This window comes from Gadus chalcogrammus, chromosome 19 (genome assembly GCF_026213295.1).
Source record: "Gadus chalcogrammus isolate NIFS_2021 chromosome 19, NIFS_Gcha_1.0, whole genome shotgun sequence".
NCBI lineage: Eukaryota > Metazoa > Chordata > Actinopteri > Gadiformes > Gadidae > Gadus > Gadus chalcogrammus.
Genome location: NC_079430.1, coordinates 13,988,331 through 14,005,963, shown reverse-complemented (window position 1 = coordinate 14,005,963; position 17,633 = coordinate 13,988,331). Strand labels below are relative to the sequence as shown.

At 50.1% G+C, this 17,633-nt stretch overlaps 1 protein-coding gene across 1 annotated transcript in view; it reads right to left on the bottom strand.

The window, feature by feature from the left end:
• The window catches only part of tbc1d22a (TBC1 domain family, member 22a), a 100,001-nt gene that overhangs the window by 51,851 nt on the left and 30,517 nt on the right, over nucleotides 1-17,633 (bottom strand). Inside the window, exons 6-7 of the mRNA XM_056579019.1 lie at nucleotides 13,444-13,519; nucleotides 2,722-2,849 (exon numbers count right to left, since the gene is read on the bottom strand). Coding sequence (XP_056434994.1) covers nucleotides 2,722-2,849; nucleotides 13,444-13,519 — 204 coding nt within the window. The remainder of the gene's footprint in view (nucleotides 1-2,721; nucleotides 2,850-13,443; nucleotides 13,520-17,633) is intronic.

Here is a 17,633-nt window from a genome sequence, read left to right as displayed (position 1 = left end):
CACCTCCAACACACATCCACACCATACACCTCCAACACACATCCACACCCATACACCTCCAACACACATCCACACCCATACACCTCCAACACACATGCACACCCATACACCTCCAACAGGCCTACATCCACTCTTCCTCCCTCTCATGACTCTGGCTCCCTGGTTCGCTCTGGCTGGCTGGCCCTCCTCTCTCAGCGTTGGCTGACCCTTGTTTTTCAGCGTTTACCATTAAGCACTGCTCTTTGCTCCGCTCGCTATAGCAACAGGCAGGGGCCAGCCGGCGGGAGGAGGAGGAGAATGCCCGTTGCCATGGACACCGCATGGAGTCGACGAATCAGGCCGAAACCGCTGGCTTCCCTGGGCCTTCGCAGAGGGCTTCAATAGCCCTCGAGGTTGCCCACTTTTCCTCTCGTACATATTCCAAGTGTGTATAAACTCCTCCACTTAGCCCGGCCCCCAGTCTCGTTCGTGTGGACAGAAACCGTCGGCTTTTGAGAGGAGCGCGGTGGAGGCTCGGATATAAAAAGAGCGGCGTTTGGATCAGTGAAATCTGAGCCAAGCCGGAATAGAAAAAATAAACCCAGGAAAAACCTAAAACATATTTCTGAGTCAAAAGTCGCAGAGGAGCTGCGTGCGGGGGGAGCGTGTTCAGTAAGTCCGCCTCCGGTCTGACTAACCGTCCGTCTCGCTGTTTACCTGGGCGCCGGACATGACGGTGTGTGTGTACGGATACACCGACTGTCTGGTTGTCTGCTTGAGTCGCCGTCTGTTTTGACTGACCAGCGACGCGCTGACGGGCTGTCTGCTCGCGTTACCACCGCCGCTCCGTCTCCGTCGCGGTTTGTCTTGTTTGTTGGCGTTTGAGAATCAGCGTTCTGGGGACGTTTCGGTCCGGATTTTGAGGCGGTGTCAGACAATGGTGTGGGCAGATGCTAGTGTCAGTGCTCAGGGGAAGGGGGGGACCCCCTAGGAGCTCTGTAAAGATACAGCCGTGGTTCCCGGGCCGATGACCCCGTAGTTGGATCCGAAATGGTCAGCCTGCAGCCTATAGACGTATAGATCCACACACCCCGAGAGCAGCCTGTAGACGTAAACATCCACACATCCAAAGAGCAGCATGGAGACATACACACACACACACACACACACACACACACACACACACACACAAAGAGCAGCTTGCAGCCTATAGACGTATAGATCCACACACCCTGAGAGCAGCCTGTAGACGTAAACATCCACACATCCAAAGAGCAGCATGGAGACATACACACACACACACACACACACACACACAAAGAGCAGCCGGTAGCTGTAGACGACGTATACATACACACACCCAAAGAGCAGCCTGTAGCCTGTAGACGTATACATCCACACACCCAGAGGGCCGGGTCGATATCCACATCAGGCTTCATCGACGGCGCCCGCTAAGGTTAACAAGCTGGTGGCGTGGAGGCGCGCGCCAAGCTCACGACAACCCCAGCTGTTTGTGTCAAAGGGCCGCAGAATCAATAGCGGGTCTGGACTTGTTGTTACGGAATTAACATCTGACCCTGCTCTTAGTCCCACTTCAGCCCGTTTGATCCACTGATCTCTCTCCGGGCCGCGCCCATCGGCCACTGATGTTCGGGGGTCTGTGTCTTTGATGTCGGAGCGAAGGAGAAGTTTGGTGTGTTTTTCGTTTTGACGGGAGGGGTTGTCAGTCACAGTCTTGGCTTGCTGCACTTCTTGTATTTGACGGGGAAGATAAAGGAAGTGTGTTGTTTTGGTCGCTTGTCAATCACTTTGCTTGATACACTTTGCATTTTCTCTTCGCCAAATTCTCCAGTCTGACAATCTTTGCTTTTGGAGATTTGCAAATGCTTTTTTTCCCTACCCTCGATATACAGTAAACCCAGTACGGTTTCAACAGATTTGTCCAAGTGAGCAAATTGTGTGGTCTTCGTTTCAGCGTTCAGCAGACAAACTGGCGAGCTTCAGATAGAATCAGGGTCGATTTCTTGGAACTGCTTCCACGTCGCAGACAGAACCACTCAACAACAACAACAACAACAACGACAACAAGGATTCGGAAAGTATTTCCACCGCGCTCCAGCCCACTAACGTAATCGTAGCTTACCCATCATACACACACGAGATTCGGATGATTAATGGAAGATCAGTTAGGCTTGGTTAAGAATGCGGTCGATTACGCAGAACTCTTTCTGCGATCTTGCTTATCAAATAAAAACAGGACTCTGGTACAATGGGCTGGCACGCTTCCTGCCCCTGCGGTAAGCGAGCCGGTGGATTAGTTAAACATCTGAGGCGTGTGTTCAGCTGTTGTCTAGCTGTGTGTATGAGTGGGATTAGCGTGAACGGCATGTAATTCGGGTGTTCTTAACGAGTTCGGCTCCGTTTGACGAAGCCCCGTACCTGCGGGACACCAGCGGTGTGTGGGACGATTCCGATCCGACAAACTGTTTAGCGGACGCTTTTATCCGGCGCCAATTACAGTCGACGTTTCCATTTTCTCTGGTTTCCCTCGGCGCCACGTGTCGTTAAGTAGCAGGTAGGGGTTAGGATGGCTGGGAGAGGCCTCCTACCTGGTGTGTGTGTGTGTGTGTGTGTGTGTGTGTGTGTGTGTGTGTGTGTGTGTGTGTGTGTGTGTGTGTGTGTGTGTGTGTGTGTGTGTGTGTGTGTGTGTGTGTGTGTGTGTGTGTGTGTGTGTGTGTATACCTGGTAGGTGTCCCACAGTCTGATGGTACATCGTAGAGGGAGCTCCCTCATCAGCAGATTGTTCATCCAACGAAACGCAAACTGCAGATACTCCACTTCGTATTGCTGCATGTGGAGGTGCACGGAGTCTGCAGACACACACACACACACACACACGGGTTAATATCACAGATCTCTGTTCTAACCACAGCTTTACGGCAGACGTGTGCATCTTCATTTTTATTCCTTCTAAGTCATGGATTTGCTATGAGAGCTGTCTGAGGGACAGACGGCCTTCAGACAGATTGAAAGAGAGACAGACTGATGGAAGGCTCGATTGAGATATGGATAGACTTCTTAAGACATGCTGACACAGGGAGAGATGGGCAGACAAGAGACACTTAAGCTCGGCTAAATATTATTATTTCACCGGAGGGGAGAAAAAAACCAATTAGCCCTGTTTTCACAATGACGGAAAGTGTGGTTGGTGTGGAGAGAGAGAGAGAGAGAGAGAGAGAGAGAGAGAGAGAGAGAGAGAGAGAGAGAGAGAGAGAGAGAGAGAGAGAGAGAGAGAGAGATTTTGCCACTTGTTTTTATAAACAGATGACATCCAATGCAACACAAACAAGCTAACTTTAGCTAAGAGACCTTTACTGTACCTGCATATTTTACTGGATTATACTATAATGCTTGTAAGTTACTGTTGCACACTGCTTGAATTCCTTAAGTCCAGGTCCAGGAGATAGTTTGATTAACTCCCTTCATTACCTAATTTGTTCTAGAGTACGATACTCTATAATTAACCTTTGTTTTGCCTTTAGAGACGGATGGAGATTAAGGTAACAATAGAGAGAGTGAGATACACACACCGACATAAACAGAACCCACGTCAACACACACAAACACAAATCACCCAACACGCACAGCCATTTACACACACACAAACACAGATCAACAAACACACATAGGCATTACCACACACACACATATCAACAAACATACACAGACATTTACACACACACACACACACAGGCATTTACACACATACACACTCAGGAGGGGCATATCAATACAGAAGGATACACACCCATTCATATAAACGCACACCATATGATTGTGTGTAGGGCATATGCATGCACACAAAAAACGGTAACACACACAAAGTTATAAAAAACACACGGAACACTGTCACACTCACACAATAGAGATGTAATTATGGAGCTGTCAAGAGCATCTCTGTAAAAAGGAAGGAACATTGCCAGCCCTGCGCACAGTGACTGACACCAATATATATATATAGATATATGTCACACAATCACACACACACACACACACACACACACACACACAGGTAGGCTTGGGGGGAAGGAGGCGTCGTCAGGGCTGCTGGCAGGGTGATTATCACATGGATGGTTAGAAACAAACAAAACCAAGCTCATTAAACATCCAACACATGCCAGAGACGGATGGCAGGGCGAGCGTTCTGCCAAAGGCACACAAAGAAGGGGAGAGAGGGAGGCAGATCCTCTGAGATGCTTAATTCAGCGCTAGGCTAATGAACTCGCTGGGCCCGATATCATCGTCTTCAGCAGAAAAGCTAAGGAAGAGAGGGAAACACGAGAGCAACGCGAACAACAAGCCGTCCAATGGGACGGCTTGGCGCTATTGAGACGCGCTGGGCCCGACCAATGAGAGGAGACGGGCCGGGTCCATGAGAGGGTGGAAGCAATGTGGCGGGGCCGTGGAGAAAGGGGCGGTTCCAGTGAGAAAGGGGAAGGGCCAAACAAAATAGGGGACATAGTTTGCAATTCTCTATCGGTTCGTTGGAAGACCTGAATAGGGAATAAAGAGCGAGTGGTAAAATCACCCACGGTATATTACGAGAGCGTTGTGATCACTACAGCTGTGTTGTCTGTGAGTGGCTCCAGCGACAGGGCTGCCTGGCACCAAGCCTGACAGCTCGTAACAGTGTTGTGCCACACTAATCTCTCGCTCATTTCACAGTGTGCCTTAGCACCGACACCACGACGGAAAGTTGATCATCACACTTCTCGGGTTGTTTTCCGTCAATATGAACCAGGGGCTAGACATAAACTAACAGCAGCCGTGGAGAGAGCACAGCAACGGGGTTCAGAATGTACCCCACAGCGGCGGGTCGCGACCTTCGACCTTTGACCTGTTCCACAAAATGGTCAGCGAGAAAATCCATGATCACGTTTCATATGCAAACGTTGAAAAAAATCTGCGTTTGCATCTGCATTCATCTAGCAAAAACAAAACAGAACGGAAAACGTACAATGGAACAAATACACAAAGAGGCGGCATTTGGCTCAGGGGGCAGAGGGGATGGCTCGCAACCGCGAGGTTGGAAGTTCGATCCCCGGCTCCTCCTAGCCGAGTGTCCCTGAGCAGGACGCCTCGACGAGGTGGCCGTCTCCTTGCGTGGTCCTTCCGTCGATGGGGGAATGTGTGCATGAATGTGTGAATGTTGGGCAATATTGTAAAGCGCTTGGAGTGGCCACCGGTTAGATAAGCGCAGTATGAATGCAGTCCATTTACGTAGCCACACTATTTTGTACATAAAAAAAGGGGGGTCTATTTCCAGAAAAAGTTACCGCCTGCACTACCCTCTCTCACCACTGCCCCCCAGTGTCCACCCGGCTGCATGATGGATGGCGAGCCTACTGCTGTGTAGGCTGCTGGGTGGATCAATCCATCATGTAACGGGATGAACACTTCTCGTGTTGACACCGTAGGCCACACTTTAAAAGGGGCTCGGAACGACTAATCAAAAGCACGCCCGCGGACGGCGGTTTAATTCGGGGTAAACCAGGGGAGTTTTGTTTACAGGGTTCTGAGGAGGAGTCTGATTGAGACGAACTACAAACAGTAGTCCTGCTGCTGCCCCCCCAGAGAGCAGGTGTGGAGGCAGATGGAAATGACATCGCAGTTTTCTTGTCTCCACTTCCTGTTCATGTGTGGCTCGGGCCGCGAGCTGACTAGCAAGGTTGCGTAGCAGCTGCTGGTGCTGGTGTTGCTGGGGGCGGTGGGGGTGGGTCAAGGAGAAGGTCAAAGGTCGCAAACTGACTGGTGAATATCTTTTAAGGTTTTGTCAACGAGGCAGATTCTGTGCGGGCCAGCTCTCCTCTCCACCAAACGTAATTACAGCTCCACTCTCACTGCCGTTTCTCTGTGTCCTCTCTCCCTCTCCCTCTCTCCCTCTCTCCCTCCCTCTCCCTCTCTCCTATCTCTCTCTCTCCTAACCCGGTCTCTCTCTTAACCGAATCTCTCTCTCCTTACCCTCTGTTCGCTCTCTCTCTCTCTCTCTCTCTCTCTCCTAACCCTCTTTCCTCTCTCCTAACCCTCTCCCCATATCTCTCCCTCCCTCTTCCTCCCTCTCCCTCTCTCGCTCCCTCAAGGCTACGTCTGTGCCTCTCTCTAAACAGTGTATTGGCACGATCAATGCATTACCGTATGACCAGAGCAGTAAGCCAGCAAGTAAACGAATCGATGAGGGGAATGCAGATGAAGGCGAGTTAAAACACGGTCCACGCGCCTCTCTGCAGCTCCTTTGAACCAGGGTCACTTTAAATGATTCAAAGCCCAACTGATCTGTTGTTTTCGTTTTATGCTTATTCAAATTCAGTTTAACTGCATTTGAAAAGCAAAAGCATCTAAAGCGTTCTGTACACAGAGGAGTTGGTTTGCCGCGGTAACGGACTGGACGCGAGGGACAGACTGAATGTGAGTGGACGGACTGGCTGTGAGTGGACGGACTGGATGTGAGTGGACAGACTGGACAGAGAAAGACAGAGCGAGACATAGAGAGAGATAGAGGCTGAGAGACAGAGTCAGACACAGAGACAGAGACTCAGAGATTTTTCCACATGATTTATCAATGTAAATTGACCCCCCTTGGGTTTAAATTGACAGGGAAACGTTTGCCGGCAGAATGTGAATCAAAGCGTTCACCGAGAGATTGAATATGACGTCATGTCTGTCATGCACGCAGATGTTTATGCACATCGACGATGGGATTTTTCCTGAAGCCCCCGAAGGCAGTGGGTCGCCGACACACACAAGCCTCAGCGCTGGTTTCCATCATCGTTTGTACCCTCGCTAAATACATATTTAAAAAGCCTCTCCTGAAGGAGAAAAAAAAACTAGCTGGGCTTCCTCAAAGACGAACACATCCACCCACCCCAAAACAAACAGCCGAAAGGTCAGACGTCAGAAACAATCCATGCGGTGATACGGTGTTCTGGCCCGGTGTGTCCCCACAGCACACACAGGCAGCCGTCTGAGGGCAGGGCAGAACAGGTTATGATCCACGCACACATGCCCCTCATTCAGAGAGGGGAAGGGGAACGCACAACGCAGCCACTAAAAGGTTACCGCGAGGATGAGAGGGGGGGGGGGAGGGAGGCAAGACTGGGCCGGGGAAGCGGCGGACGGTTCAAGACACAACGGCCACAACCGTTCCCGCCTCTGCTCTTCACTTCCGTTCGGTAGGCGTGGTTCATTCTCTCTCTCTTGCACGCTCTCTTGAGTGTCTGCCCTCTGTGTGACGGAGATGGAGAGAGCTGTGAGCTGCATTTACACCGAGCAGAGAGCGAGAGGGTAAGAGAGATAGAGGGAGATCTGTCTGTTGTAGTAGAGAGGGAGATCCGAGAGGGAGACAGGGAGCGGGGGGAAGGAAAAGATGGAGAGGTAGAGGAAGAGAGAGATGGAGAGAGAGGTGGAGAGATGGAGAGTGAGAGGGGGGGGGGGGGGGGGGGGGGGGGTGACAGAGAGGTGAGCTGAAGACCAACTTGGTGACCCAGGTATAGTGAACATTAATCCAATGAAACACTGACCTTTCGCTCTACCCATCCCTCTCTTTATCCTCTCCCCCGTCCCCGCCATCACTCCCTCCCCATCCATCCCTCTCTTCCTCCCTATCAATCTCTCCGGCCCCTTCCCCGCCCCCTCCATCACTCTCCCTCGCCCGCTCTCCGTCTGTCTCTCTCTCTCTCTCTGTTCATCCACCTCATCCTACCGACGGTCGTCCCAGTCTTTCTCCCCCTCTATTGACCACCACCCCTTTGAAATGTTTACACCGAAACGATTCATCAGATTCCGATTCAGAACGGCATGGATAATTGGTTGATGTCAACATTTACCACCGTCCCGAATTCAAATGTTTCTGTCCGGGAGTTTAAGGCAGCAGAGAAGCCCAGTGTATCTCAGAGTGATGAACTGGCTGTTGTACATGAGCATGCTGCCAATTGTTGCGCCAGCTCCCCGGGATCTTGGAAGAGAGGCATGGTGTCGCTTCACGTTGCCGTGCCGGCCGTAAACCTCAGCGATTGGCCGGTGACCGCACCCCTTCCCTCAGACCCTCATACACTCAGAGCTCTGGGCTCTGACCAGCAACCAGTGGGCCCTGCCGAGGGGGCCCTGAGGCTGAGCCCTTTGAGCGAGCCGCCGGCCTCCTGAGCGGAGGGGCTTATGCTAAGGTCTCTGCTCTGCCTCCACCTCCCACAGAAGACCGCCTTTGAGTTGGCTCATGTCTGCATGTGAGGGTCACGGCTAATACCATAAGAGATAGCTAAAACAGAGAGCTATGGCTAATACCACGAGCTTTAGCTAGGACAGAGAGCTATCGCCAAAACTGAGAGCTATTGCTAAATCAGGGATCTTTCGCTAAATCCGCAAGCTATCGCTAAATCTGAGAGCTATCGTGCAAATAGATAGCTATCACTAATACCGTGAGCTATAGCTGAACAAGAGAGCAATCGCTAAATCAGCAAGCTATCGCTAAAACAGCGAACTAAAGCTGAAACAGCAAGGTATCGCTGAAAAAGTCAGCTATCGCTTAAACAGAGCGCTATCTCTGATACCACGAGCTAGAGCTGAAACAGAGAGCTCAAACCGCAAGCTTCAGTTACACAGAGCCATCGCTAAAACAGCGAGCTATAGCTAAAACAGCGAGCTATCTCTCAAAGTGCGAGCACCAGTTAAACGGAGCCATGGGTGACGACAGCCTGTGCGGTCATCATTCTCGCCATCGGCTGCTGCGTCAACAACGCAAAGAAAGACAATCCTGTAACGCTAGACTCTAACCGCAATCTGATCCCCGCGAGATGCTAGCGACGCTGATGGCAGAGGTAGCCATGACCGTCGATGACACAGCAGGTAGACAGATTGACGGACAGGGCAGACAGACAGACAGGTCGAAGCAAACAGCTAAAAATCCAATGGTAAACATAAAGGGTTATGCATCTCTTTCTCTGCCTCTGTTTGACATCGTCTCTGCAAGTCTATATACTTTTCTCTCTCTTGAACAATTCAACCTTTACACAATGTTTGTTGGCATTATTAAGCATTCAAAGGTTGTAATATGTTGAGTATCACCAATATGAAATAAGGATAATAGCAATCTCTCTTTTCACCCTATACACCCCCCCCCCCCCCCATTTCGCCTCTCTCTATCTCACCCCCTCTCTCTTCTCCCTCTCTCTCCCTCCTAATCCAGGCAGCGCATCCCTCCTCTCTGATTGGCTGACAGGTGCAGGTGACCCAGGGGAGTGTTCGGAGCGTCACAAGGTCAGAGCAGAACACTGAGAGTCTTTGGAACAGAACCAGGGGGCTGATCAGTCCTTGTTCTCTGATTCACCTCCCATCCCCTCCTCCTGACACCTCTCTGATGTGTGTGTGTGTGTGTGTGTGTGTGTGTGTGTGTGTGTGTGTGTGTGTGTGTGTGTGTGTGTGTGTGTGTGTGTGTGTGTGTGTGTGTGTGTGTGTGTGTGTGTGTCCATCGCTCTCGCTCAACCTCCCTCCATCTCCCTCTCTCACTGAAGCTCTCATCAGAAAGACAGACGGACAGAGCCAAATACAATAAAGTATCAGTAAAAACAAATTCATTATGAATAGAAAATCGTAGGGCTTTGTACAACACTTCAGGGTGCGTGTGTGTACGTGCGCGTCTTAATTAAATTCCACGCGTTTCTCTGTCGGGGGTCTGCGCATTGTAACACATAAGTTGGGGTTTAATAAGCTTCCAAGTGTTGTGTGTGTGTGTGTGTGTGTGTGTGTGTGTGTGTGTGTGTGTGTGTGTGTGTGTGTGTGTGTGTGTGTGTGTGTGTGTGTGTGTGTGTGTGTGTGTGTGTGTGTGTGTGTGTGTGTGTGTGAAAACTCGCTGCGCTGCCACAGCCCAGACTATGTGCTTGTTTTGTGGTATTTTTGGATCTTAATAGAAATGCTTGTATCTCGTTAAGATACCGCTACTTTCCTCCTCACAACAGATTTTCTTCACTGCAGTGATCAGCGTGTATGTGTGTGTGTTTGTGTGCCTGCGGAGGTCTGGAGGTGTTTCAGCGCAGTAATAATGTGCGAGTTCCAGCACTCAGCTGTCTATCTACAGTCACTTGTTTGGCAGGGAGGCATCCACACACACACACACACACACACACACACACACACACACACACACACACACACACACACACACACACACACACACCGACACACAGACACACACACACACACCTGCAGCTGTTGCTAGGCAACCCGACAGGTAGCAGGCGTTTAACTCCAGACATCAGAGACGTTAACCCTCACCCCAGATTCAGCTGCCGAGCGACCCCGGCGACCTTCAGGTCCAAGTTAAGACTCTGATTAAGAACTCTCTCACTCTTACTCTCGCTCTCCCTCCCCCTCAACCTCTCCCCCTCCCTCTCTCACTCTCCCCTCCCTTCTCAACCTCTCTCCATCTCCGTCTCTCTAGCTGTACCTCGCTGCCTTTCTCTTTGTTTTTCTCTCCCACCTCCACACTTTTAAACCGCTCTCTCTCTCTCTATCCCTACCTCTCTCTCTACCTTTCCGTTTTTCACAGAGAACAGGACAGACCACACGCCTAACGACATATTAACATACATTTAAAGGTTCTGCTCATTAGGTGAGAGGAGGGCAATGATTGGCCAGAACAGCACACCATATTGGACTGGAAACAACCGAATCCATTCCCTAACAACCCAGTTCCCTAAAACCCTGTCCTCAAATCCGGAAATCTCACAAATCTCTAAGCGTCCACTTTGGTCAAAACATTTCTAATTAAACTCTGAGGGTCCGACACAAGAAAGCCCCGTAGGCAGTGCGATTCTGAACGAAGATAGCGGCCACGCTAACGGAAGCTAATGCTGCGTTTTATTATCCATCCATCTCGGAGGTCCGAGGACGTTGCCTAGCGACACACACGAAAACGCCCCATTTCCTCGGACGGCGAACTCGCCATCTCGGTTGAACTCAGTGGTGACCGAGCTAAATTCCGAGACAGAATTCAAGATGGCTGCGCCCAGTGTGACTTGAAGCGTGAACTGTTTTCATTGTGCTTGGACCGCTTTGGTGGATTAAATGGCAATTTCAAATCACTCGAATTACTGCAATACCTTACTAGGTCCATATCTCTGGCTATGGCCTATAGCCTACCTATTTTGGAGCTTGGGTACTCTTCCAATGCTACCACGACAACAGCTTTCCGGGTGGCGTCCATGTTTTCCTCCAACGACCGAGCAAAATAATAAAACGCTTGAAGTGTGGGCGTGGCGTCAGATCCGAGATGTTTCGCAGAGAATACTAAAACGCACCATCAATACCAAGCAACATTTCTCCAAGCGGCGAGGGTATCTGCAGGAAGAGTGCAATCTAAATCTTGGAACACGGCCTCAGCATTCACCTCTGAATCTAAAGTGCTCCGTTCACGGTTTTATGAACGGACACAGAACAAATCCTCCTTTTTTCCGAACTGAACCAGTCCAGTGAACCCGGTGGGTCGAAGCAACAAACAATCCACTGTTGGATCCAAGGTTCACCGCCGTGCTCATGATCAGAGCATTTAACATTCAAGAGTCCTAAAGTATCGCCCGCTCAGTGTCTAGCTCTGTCTCTACGTCCGTGAGCGCGAACACAGATTGCATATTGCTGCCTTCAAACCAGTTAATGTTATTAGTTGATTGCTTCGTTCATGGGTTAAAGATGATAAACGACCACGCCGGGGCAGTTCGTTTGCACTTTTGCTGGAGAACCCTGAGCTCCATTTACGAGATCGTGCTGAACACTCATCTGGAGCGTAATGGATGTCAAACACTGGCCAACTGACCAATCACACTACGCGCCATAACGGAGAAAAAAACAGGGTATGGTTTACAACTCGACACAGACAATGTCATCAATTCACCTGCGGTATCAGGCGAACCGGCCAAGTCCTTTAAAAGAGAATTAAAACACCCCACACAAAAGGGTAATCTGGCAACCAAATCGTAAGAACCATCAAAAAATCGGGCCTTTGCTCGCTAGCGTTGGAAGGAGAAAATTTGGCCACGCAATCAGGCAAATGATCATTTAGTGTGTACCAAGCATTTACCTCTCTCACCCATCTTTATCCTTCTGAACACACTCTCTCTCCACCATCTCTCCATCGCAACACCCCCTCACACCCATCTCCCTCCCTCTTAACACCCCCTCTCTCCCCCATCTCTCCATCTCAAAGCCCTGACTCTCCCCCAACTTTCTCCCCCTCAACCCCCCCCCCCTCTCCCCCATCTTTCTCCCTCTGTGGTGTCCTGGCCGGTTTTTTAGCAATAAAATAACATACCTTTTTTCCCTTCTCGAGACCTTGTCTTCCAGACAAGAACAGGGAACTTTACAATCTTTCTAATTGCCAACTGGCAGCGACGTCGTCAATGGAGGTGTGAGCAGGTTTAATTCACTAATGCCGCCGTTTCTCAGGGTAACACTAAATTTGGATGTATCCTGCACAGCGTGTGGAAAGTGTGCGGTGTGTTCTGGCCGGCGATTAGCTGGAGCCGGCGGAACGGCGAGGTGCCTTTAGACAGCGAGACGTTCGGAGAGAGAAGAACGGGTCACACAGGGTCACGGAGGAAACAGATGCGACAAAATATGGCTCTGCGGGAGAGGTTACTTTTGATTCATTTTGCTCCTTTCCCGACATAAGTAGGGGGGACTAATCTTCCAAAGCAGACGATGAATATAACCATCAGGAGTTGTGTGAAAGGTTGCCGTCAGCGGACGACCCCGAGACCCGTCCCAAAGCGATGCGTGTCGTGGCCCAGTGGAGAGGAGCCGGGATGGAAAAACAGGAGATGGAGTCGCGGGAGGGGAACACACACACTGACATAGGATGGGGATGTTACCAGGGCACTGGAACGCTGCCTGTGCAGAAGGTTGGTTTGGGTTTGTGTGCGTGTCACTGATTCCTTCCAGTGCGCAGTGGTAAGAGAATATGTTAACGCGACACAATGGAAGACGAAAGGAGAAAAATGAAACAAGACAGACAGGCTGACAAGGAGACAGACAGAGAGACAGGCAGTTAGAAAGACAGACAAACATGGCCGCCCAGTAGAAAGAAGAGCAGGCATACTGGTAGACAGAAAGACATGGAGACAGACAGAAAGACATGGAGACAGAGAGACAGACATGGAGACAGACAGACAGACAGCCAGACAGTCATGAAGACAGACATACATTCATGGAGACAGACAGACAGACATGGAGATAGACGGACAGACTTGGAGACAGACAGACAGACAGACAGTCATGAAGACAGACAGACCGACATGGAGACAGACAGACAGACTTGGAGATAGACGGACAGACTTGGAGACAGACAGACAGTCATGAAGACAGACAGACAGACATGGAGACAGACAGACAGACTTGGAGGCAGACAGACGGGCGTCTCACCATCGATCCGGCTGACCAGCTCTTCCAGGGCTTTGACTTTCCTCTGAATCCCGGGCTGGGCGAACGTGTAGTTATCCTGCACAGGGGGACACAAGTAAAGCTGAGTTGCTATGGTTACTGTTGTGGCGCCATTGCAGTGTTTACCACTTTTGGTCGCTTGTCGTTTTTGTATATTGTGGTCACCGGAAGTCAGTTGTGATGATAGTTATATATCTCATTATTTGATTGATCCTCTCATTCTGTTTATAACAGGGTAAAGGCCTCTTGTTATACAACGCCTACAGGTGGACATTGGGGATCGAATCCAGAAGCTTTGGATGTCGTAGTATGGCCACTACCCTGCCCCTGCATACCAGCTGATAATGCTGGGTGATTGTCTGGTTTGAGCTCAGTTTTTATATACATGATGTTCATCTGAAGCGATCACACTCAGCGACAGGGTGGACTGGGAGTAGATTGTATTTTATAGTGTATATACAGAGCTGATCTGAAGATTATTCTGTTTTTTTGGCATATGGGGCACATGGTAAGGTTACACGTCACACACGCACACGCACACGCACACACACACACACACACACACAGCAAATAAGGTTTCCTGGAGGGGTAATTTCAGAGTGTCTAGAAAACAGCTGAGGTGGCAAATAGAAAGAGAGGAAGAGAACGATGGAGAAAGAGAGGGAGGGAGAGAACGATGGAGAGTGAGAGAGAGGGAAAGGGATAGGGAGGGAGAGGGGGAGAAGGATGGAGAGAGAGAGAGGGAGAGAACGATGGAGTGAGAGAGAGGGAAAGGGATAGGGAGGGAGAGGGGGAGAATGATGGAGAGAGAGAGAGGGAGAGAACGATGGAGAGGGAGGGAGGGAGGGAGAGAACGATGGAGTGAGAGTGAGGGAGGGAGAGAAAGAGATAGACAGTGAGGGAGAGAGAGGTGGTGTGATAGAGTGAGAGAGGAAGAGATTAAGAGAAGGGCAGAGAGAAAGAAAAAATAAGGAGAGACACAGAGAGGGAAAGAAGCAGAGAGAAAGAGGTTCAGACGCAAAGAGAGGGACGGGGAGAGAGGGGGGGGGCAGGAAAAGAGGGAGAGAGAGAAGTCATTAAGCAACATACAGCTCTGGTTGTCCTTCAGGCTCAGCAGAGCAGCCCTGTGTGTGTGCGTGTGTGTGTGTGTGTGTGCGTGTGTGTGTGTAAGCCACCACATGACGATGTCACTCAGACTCGTTCGCCCTCTGGTTCTCTCTCCTTCCTTTCACTTCCATATCCTTCCTACCTCCCCCTCTCCCTCAATATCTCTCTCCTATTACTCCCTCATCCTTTCACATCATTCCCTCCTTCTTCCACTCCCTCTTTCGTTTCATCCTTTCATATCTGCCTCTCCTTCCATCTCTTTTTCTTTCCCTTTTTCCTTTTTTAAATCGCTCTCTCCCTCTCTACCTCTATAGCTTTATCCTTTCCAACAATGGATTCCTTTTGTTTACCTTATTGACATATCTTGACAACGGTGATCTCATGTCATGACATGCCAACTGTAATCACATATATCATGGCATGCCAACTGTAATCTAATGTCACGACATGACAACTAATCTCATGAAATGACAACTGTATTCTCATGTCATGACAAATAGTAATCTCACGTCATTACATGACTACTGTAATCTCATGAATGATTTATGGACTTGAGTCTGAAATAAAGTTTTCGTCATCATCATCATGACAAGTGTATTCTCATATCATGACAACTGTATTCTCATGTCATGATAACTGAATTAGAGAGAAGGAAAGAAATGGTTTAGTCTAAAGGCTGATGCTGTTTTAAACAATACTAGCTGCTTGTATGTTTTTAAATAATAAGCAATTTCTTTTTTTTAATCTTCCAATTTTTTCATCTTAGTTCCCTATTGGAATTACGACCTACAGTTCACAAAAAGCTTATATTTTTAATAGTATTTTCTCTGCGCAGAGTTCCCCTTTAAAAAGGCCAAGAGCTAAACGAAACACTGAATAAAGTGAAGGAATAAACAAGTGGAAAAACAAGAAAGGATGTCCAAAGGACTGAATAAACGTCCCCATCCTAGGATGGGAAAACGACATCAAATAAAGCCGCAGACAAATCAATTACAAGACTTAAAATAAAACAGAAATTATGAACATACATATAAATGTTCGTTCATTTAAAGTCTAAACATGAGGATACAAAGCACAATACGGGTTTTGTACTTGGAGATTTCTCCAGAGGACAGAATGGACCAAACCATCCGAGATTGAGGATCTCCATCTCTCCGCCCTACCCTCGGTGTACCCCGTCTCCCCCCTGCGCCCCTCGGCCCCCAGCTTCTTAATGTGGTTAGGGGCTTTAAACAAGTGAAGGGCCAGTCTAAAGAGCTAGAGGGCACAACTAATTACATCTGCATTATTAAAGCTGCTCGTTTTAATTCTCTAATTCTCTCTCCCCCCCCTCTCTCTCCCCCCTCCTCTCTCTCATCTCCCCCCGCCCATATCTCTCTCCCCCCCCCCCCAATCTCTCTCTCTCTCCATCTCCTCTGTCTTTCTCACCCCCCCCCTCTCCCTATCTCTCTCCCCATCTCCCTCCCCTCTCTCTCTCCCCCCTCCCCTCCCTCTGTCAACCTTCCCCCCTCTGGGTCGATGTCCCCTCTCCTCTATTAACAACAACAATGGCCGCAGGCTGCTCAGTGATTGGCTCTCATTGTGGCCAAGGATGTCTGTCACGAAGGTGGACATGACCCGGAGTACAATACACATCTGTGTGTGTGTGTCAGGAGATGACAGGACCAGATAAGATGTGGACAACAATGAAAGTCAGAGTTGACGGCAGGACCAAAGCAAGACAGGCAATAATCATCCGAGTGTGTGTGTGTTTGAGTGTGTGTGTGTGTGTGTGTGTGTGTGTGTGTGTGTGTGTGTGTGTGTGTGTGTGTGTGTGTGTGTGTGTGTGTGTGTGTGTGTATAAAACAGCATCATAAAGAATGACAGACGGACAGACAGACAGACAGAGCCTAAAGCACTAAAGTATCAGTGAAAACGAACTCAATATGAATAGAAAATGTTGTGCCACAAAACATATTGCAGTGTGTGTGTGTGTGTGTGTGTGTGTGTGTGTGTGTGTGTGTGTGTGTGTGTGTGTGTGTGTGTGTGTGTGTGTGTGTGTGTGTGTGTGTGTGTGTGTGTGTGTGTGTGTGTGTGTGTGTGTGTGTGTGTGTGTGTGTGTACTTGTATGTAGCCTTCAGCACTCCGTCTCGGAGGAAATCCTCAGTGCAGCTCCGCCAAACCCAAGGTCCATCATTGACACGACTCAATGCAAACCACAAGCAGAGCAGACACACAATCCCACAGAAACCCCTTCCGTCCTCACTGACACTTATTTATATGTATATGCCAGACACGCATACACACCGTCGCTACGCACACCCTCCCTCGAGGGACCCCCAACACACGTCCTGTCACTCAACCGGGCCCTACACGAACACACTCCAGCTGGCCCCGGCGCACTGTGCGTGCGTGCGTGTGAGTGTGTGTGTGTGTGTGTGTTAGTGTGTGTGTGTGTGTGCGTGCGTTTGTGTTCATATCACTCTACTGAGTGTCTGCAAGTTGCCGTCTGTGGGCGCAGGATGAGTGACAGCCCAGCCAACCCGTCCCCGCCGCCTCCCGCCCCCCGCCCCCCGGGGGGGGGGGACCAGAACGGGACGGGAAGCGTCTGGCTGACCGCCGTGCCCCTGCTGCCGGCCCAGGGAGACCCCTCTGCTGGCAGCCCCCACCGGGCCTCGGAGGAACAGATGGAACCCTCCCCGGATAGAGGGGAACGGAGATAAGACCAGCCCCAACACGGACTGGGGCTAAACCAGGGCCTGGTGCTAAACCAGGGCCTGGTGCTAAACCAGGGCCTGGTGCTAAACCAGGGCCTGGTGCTAAACCAGGGCCTGGTGCTAAACCAGGGCCTGATGCTAAACCAGGGCCTGGGGCTAAACCAGGGCCTGGTGCTAAACCACGGCCTGGTGCTAAACCAGGGCCTGGCGCTAAACCATGGCCTGGTGCTAAACCACGGCCTGGTGCTAAACCAGGGCCTGATGCTAAACCAGGGCCTGGTGCTAAACCAGGGCCTGGCGCGAAACCAGGGCCTGGCGCTAAACCATGGCCTGGTGCTAAACCAGGGCCTGGTGCTAAAACAGGGCCTA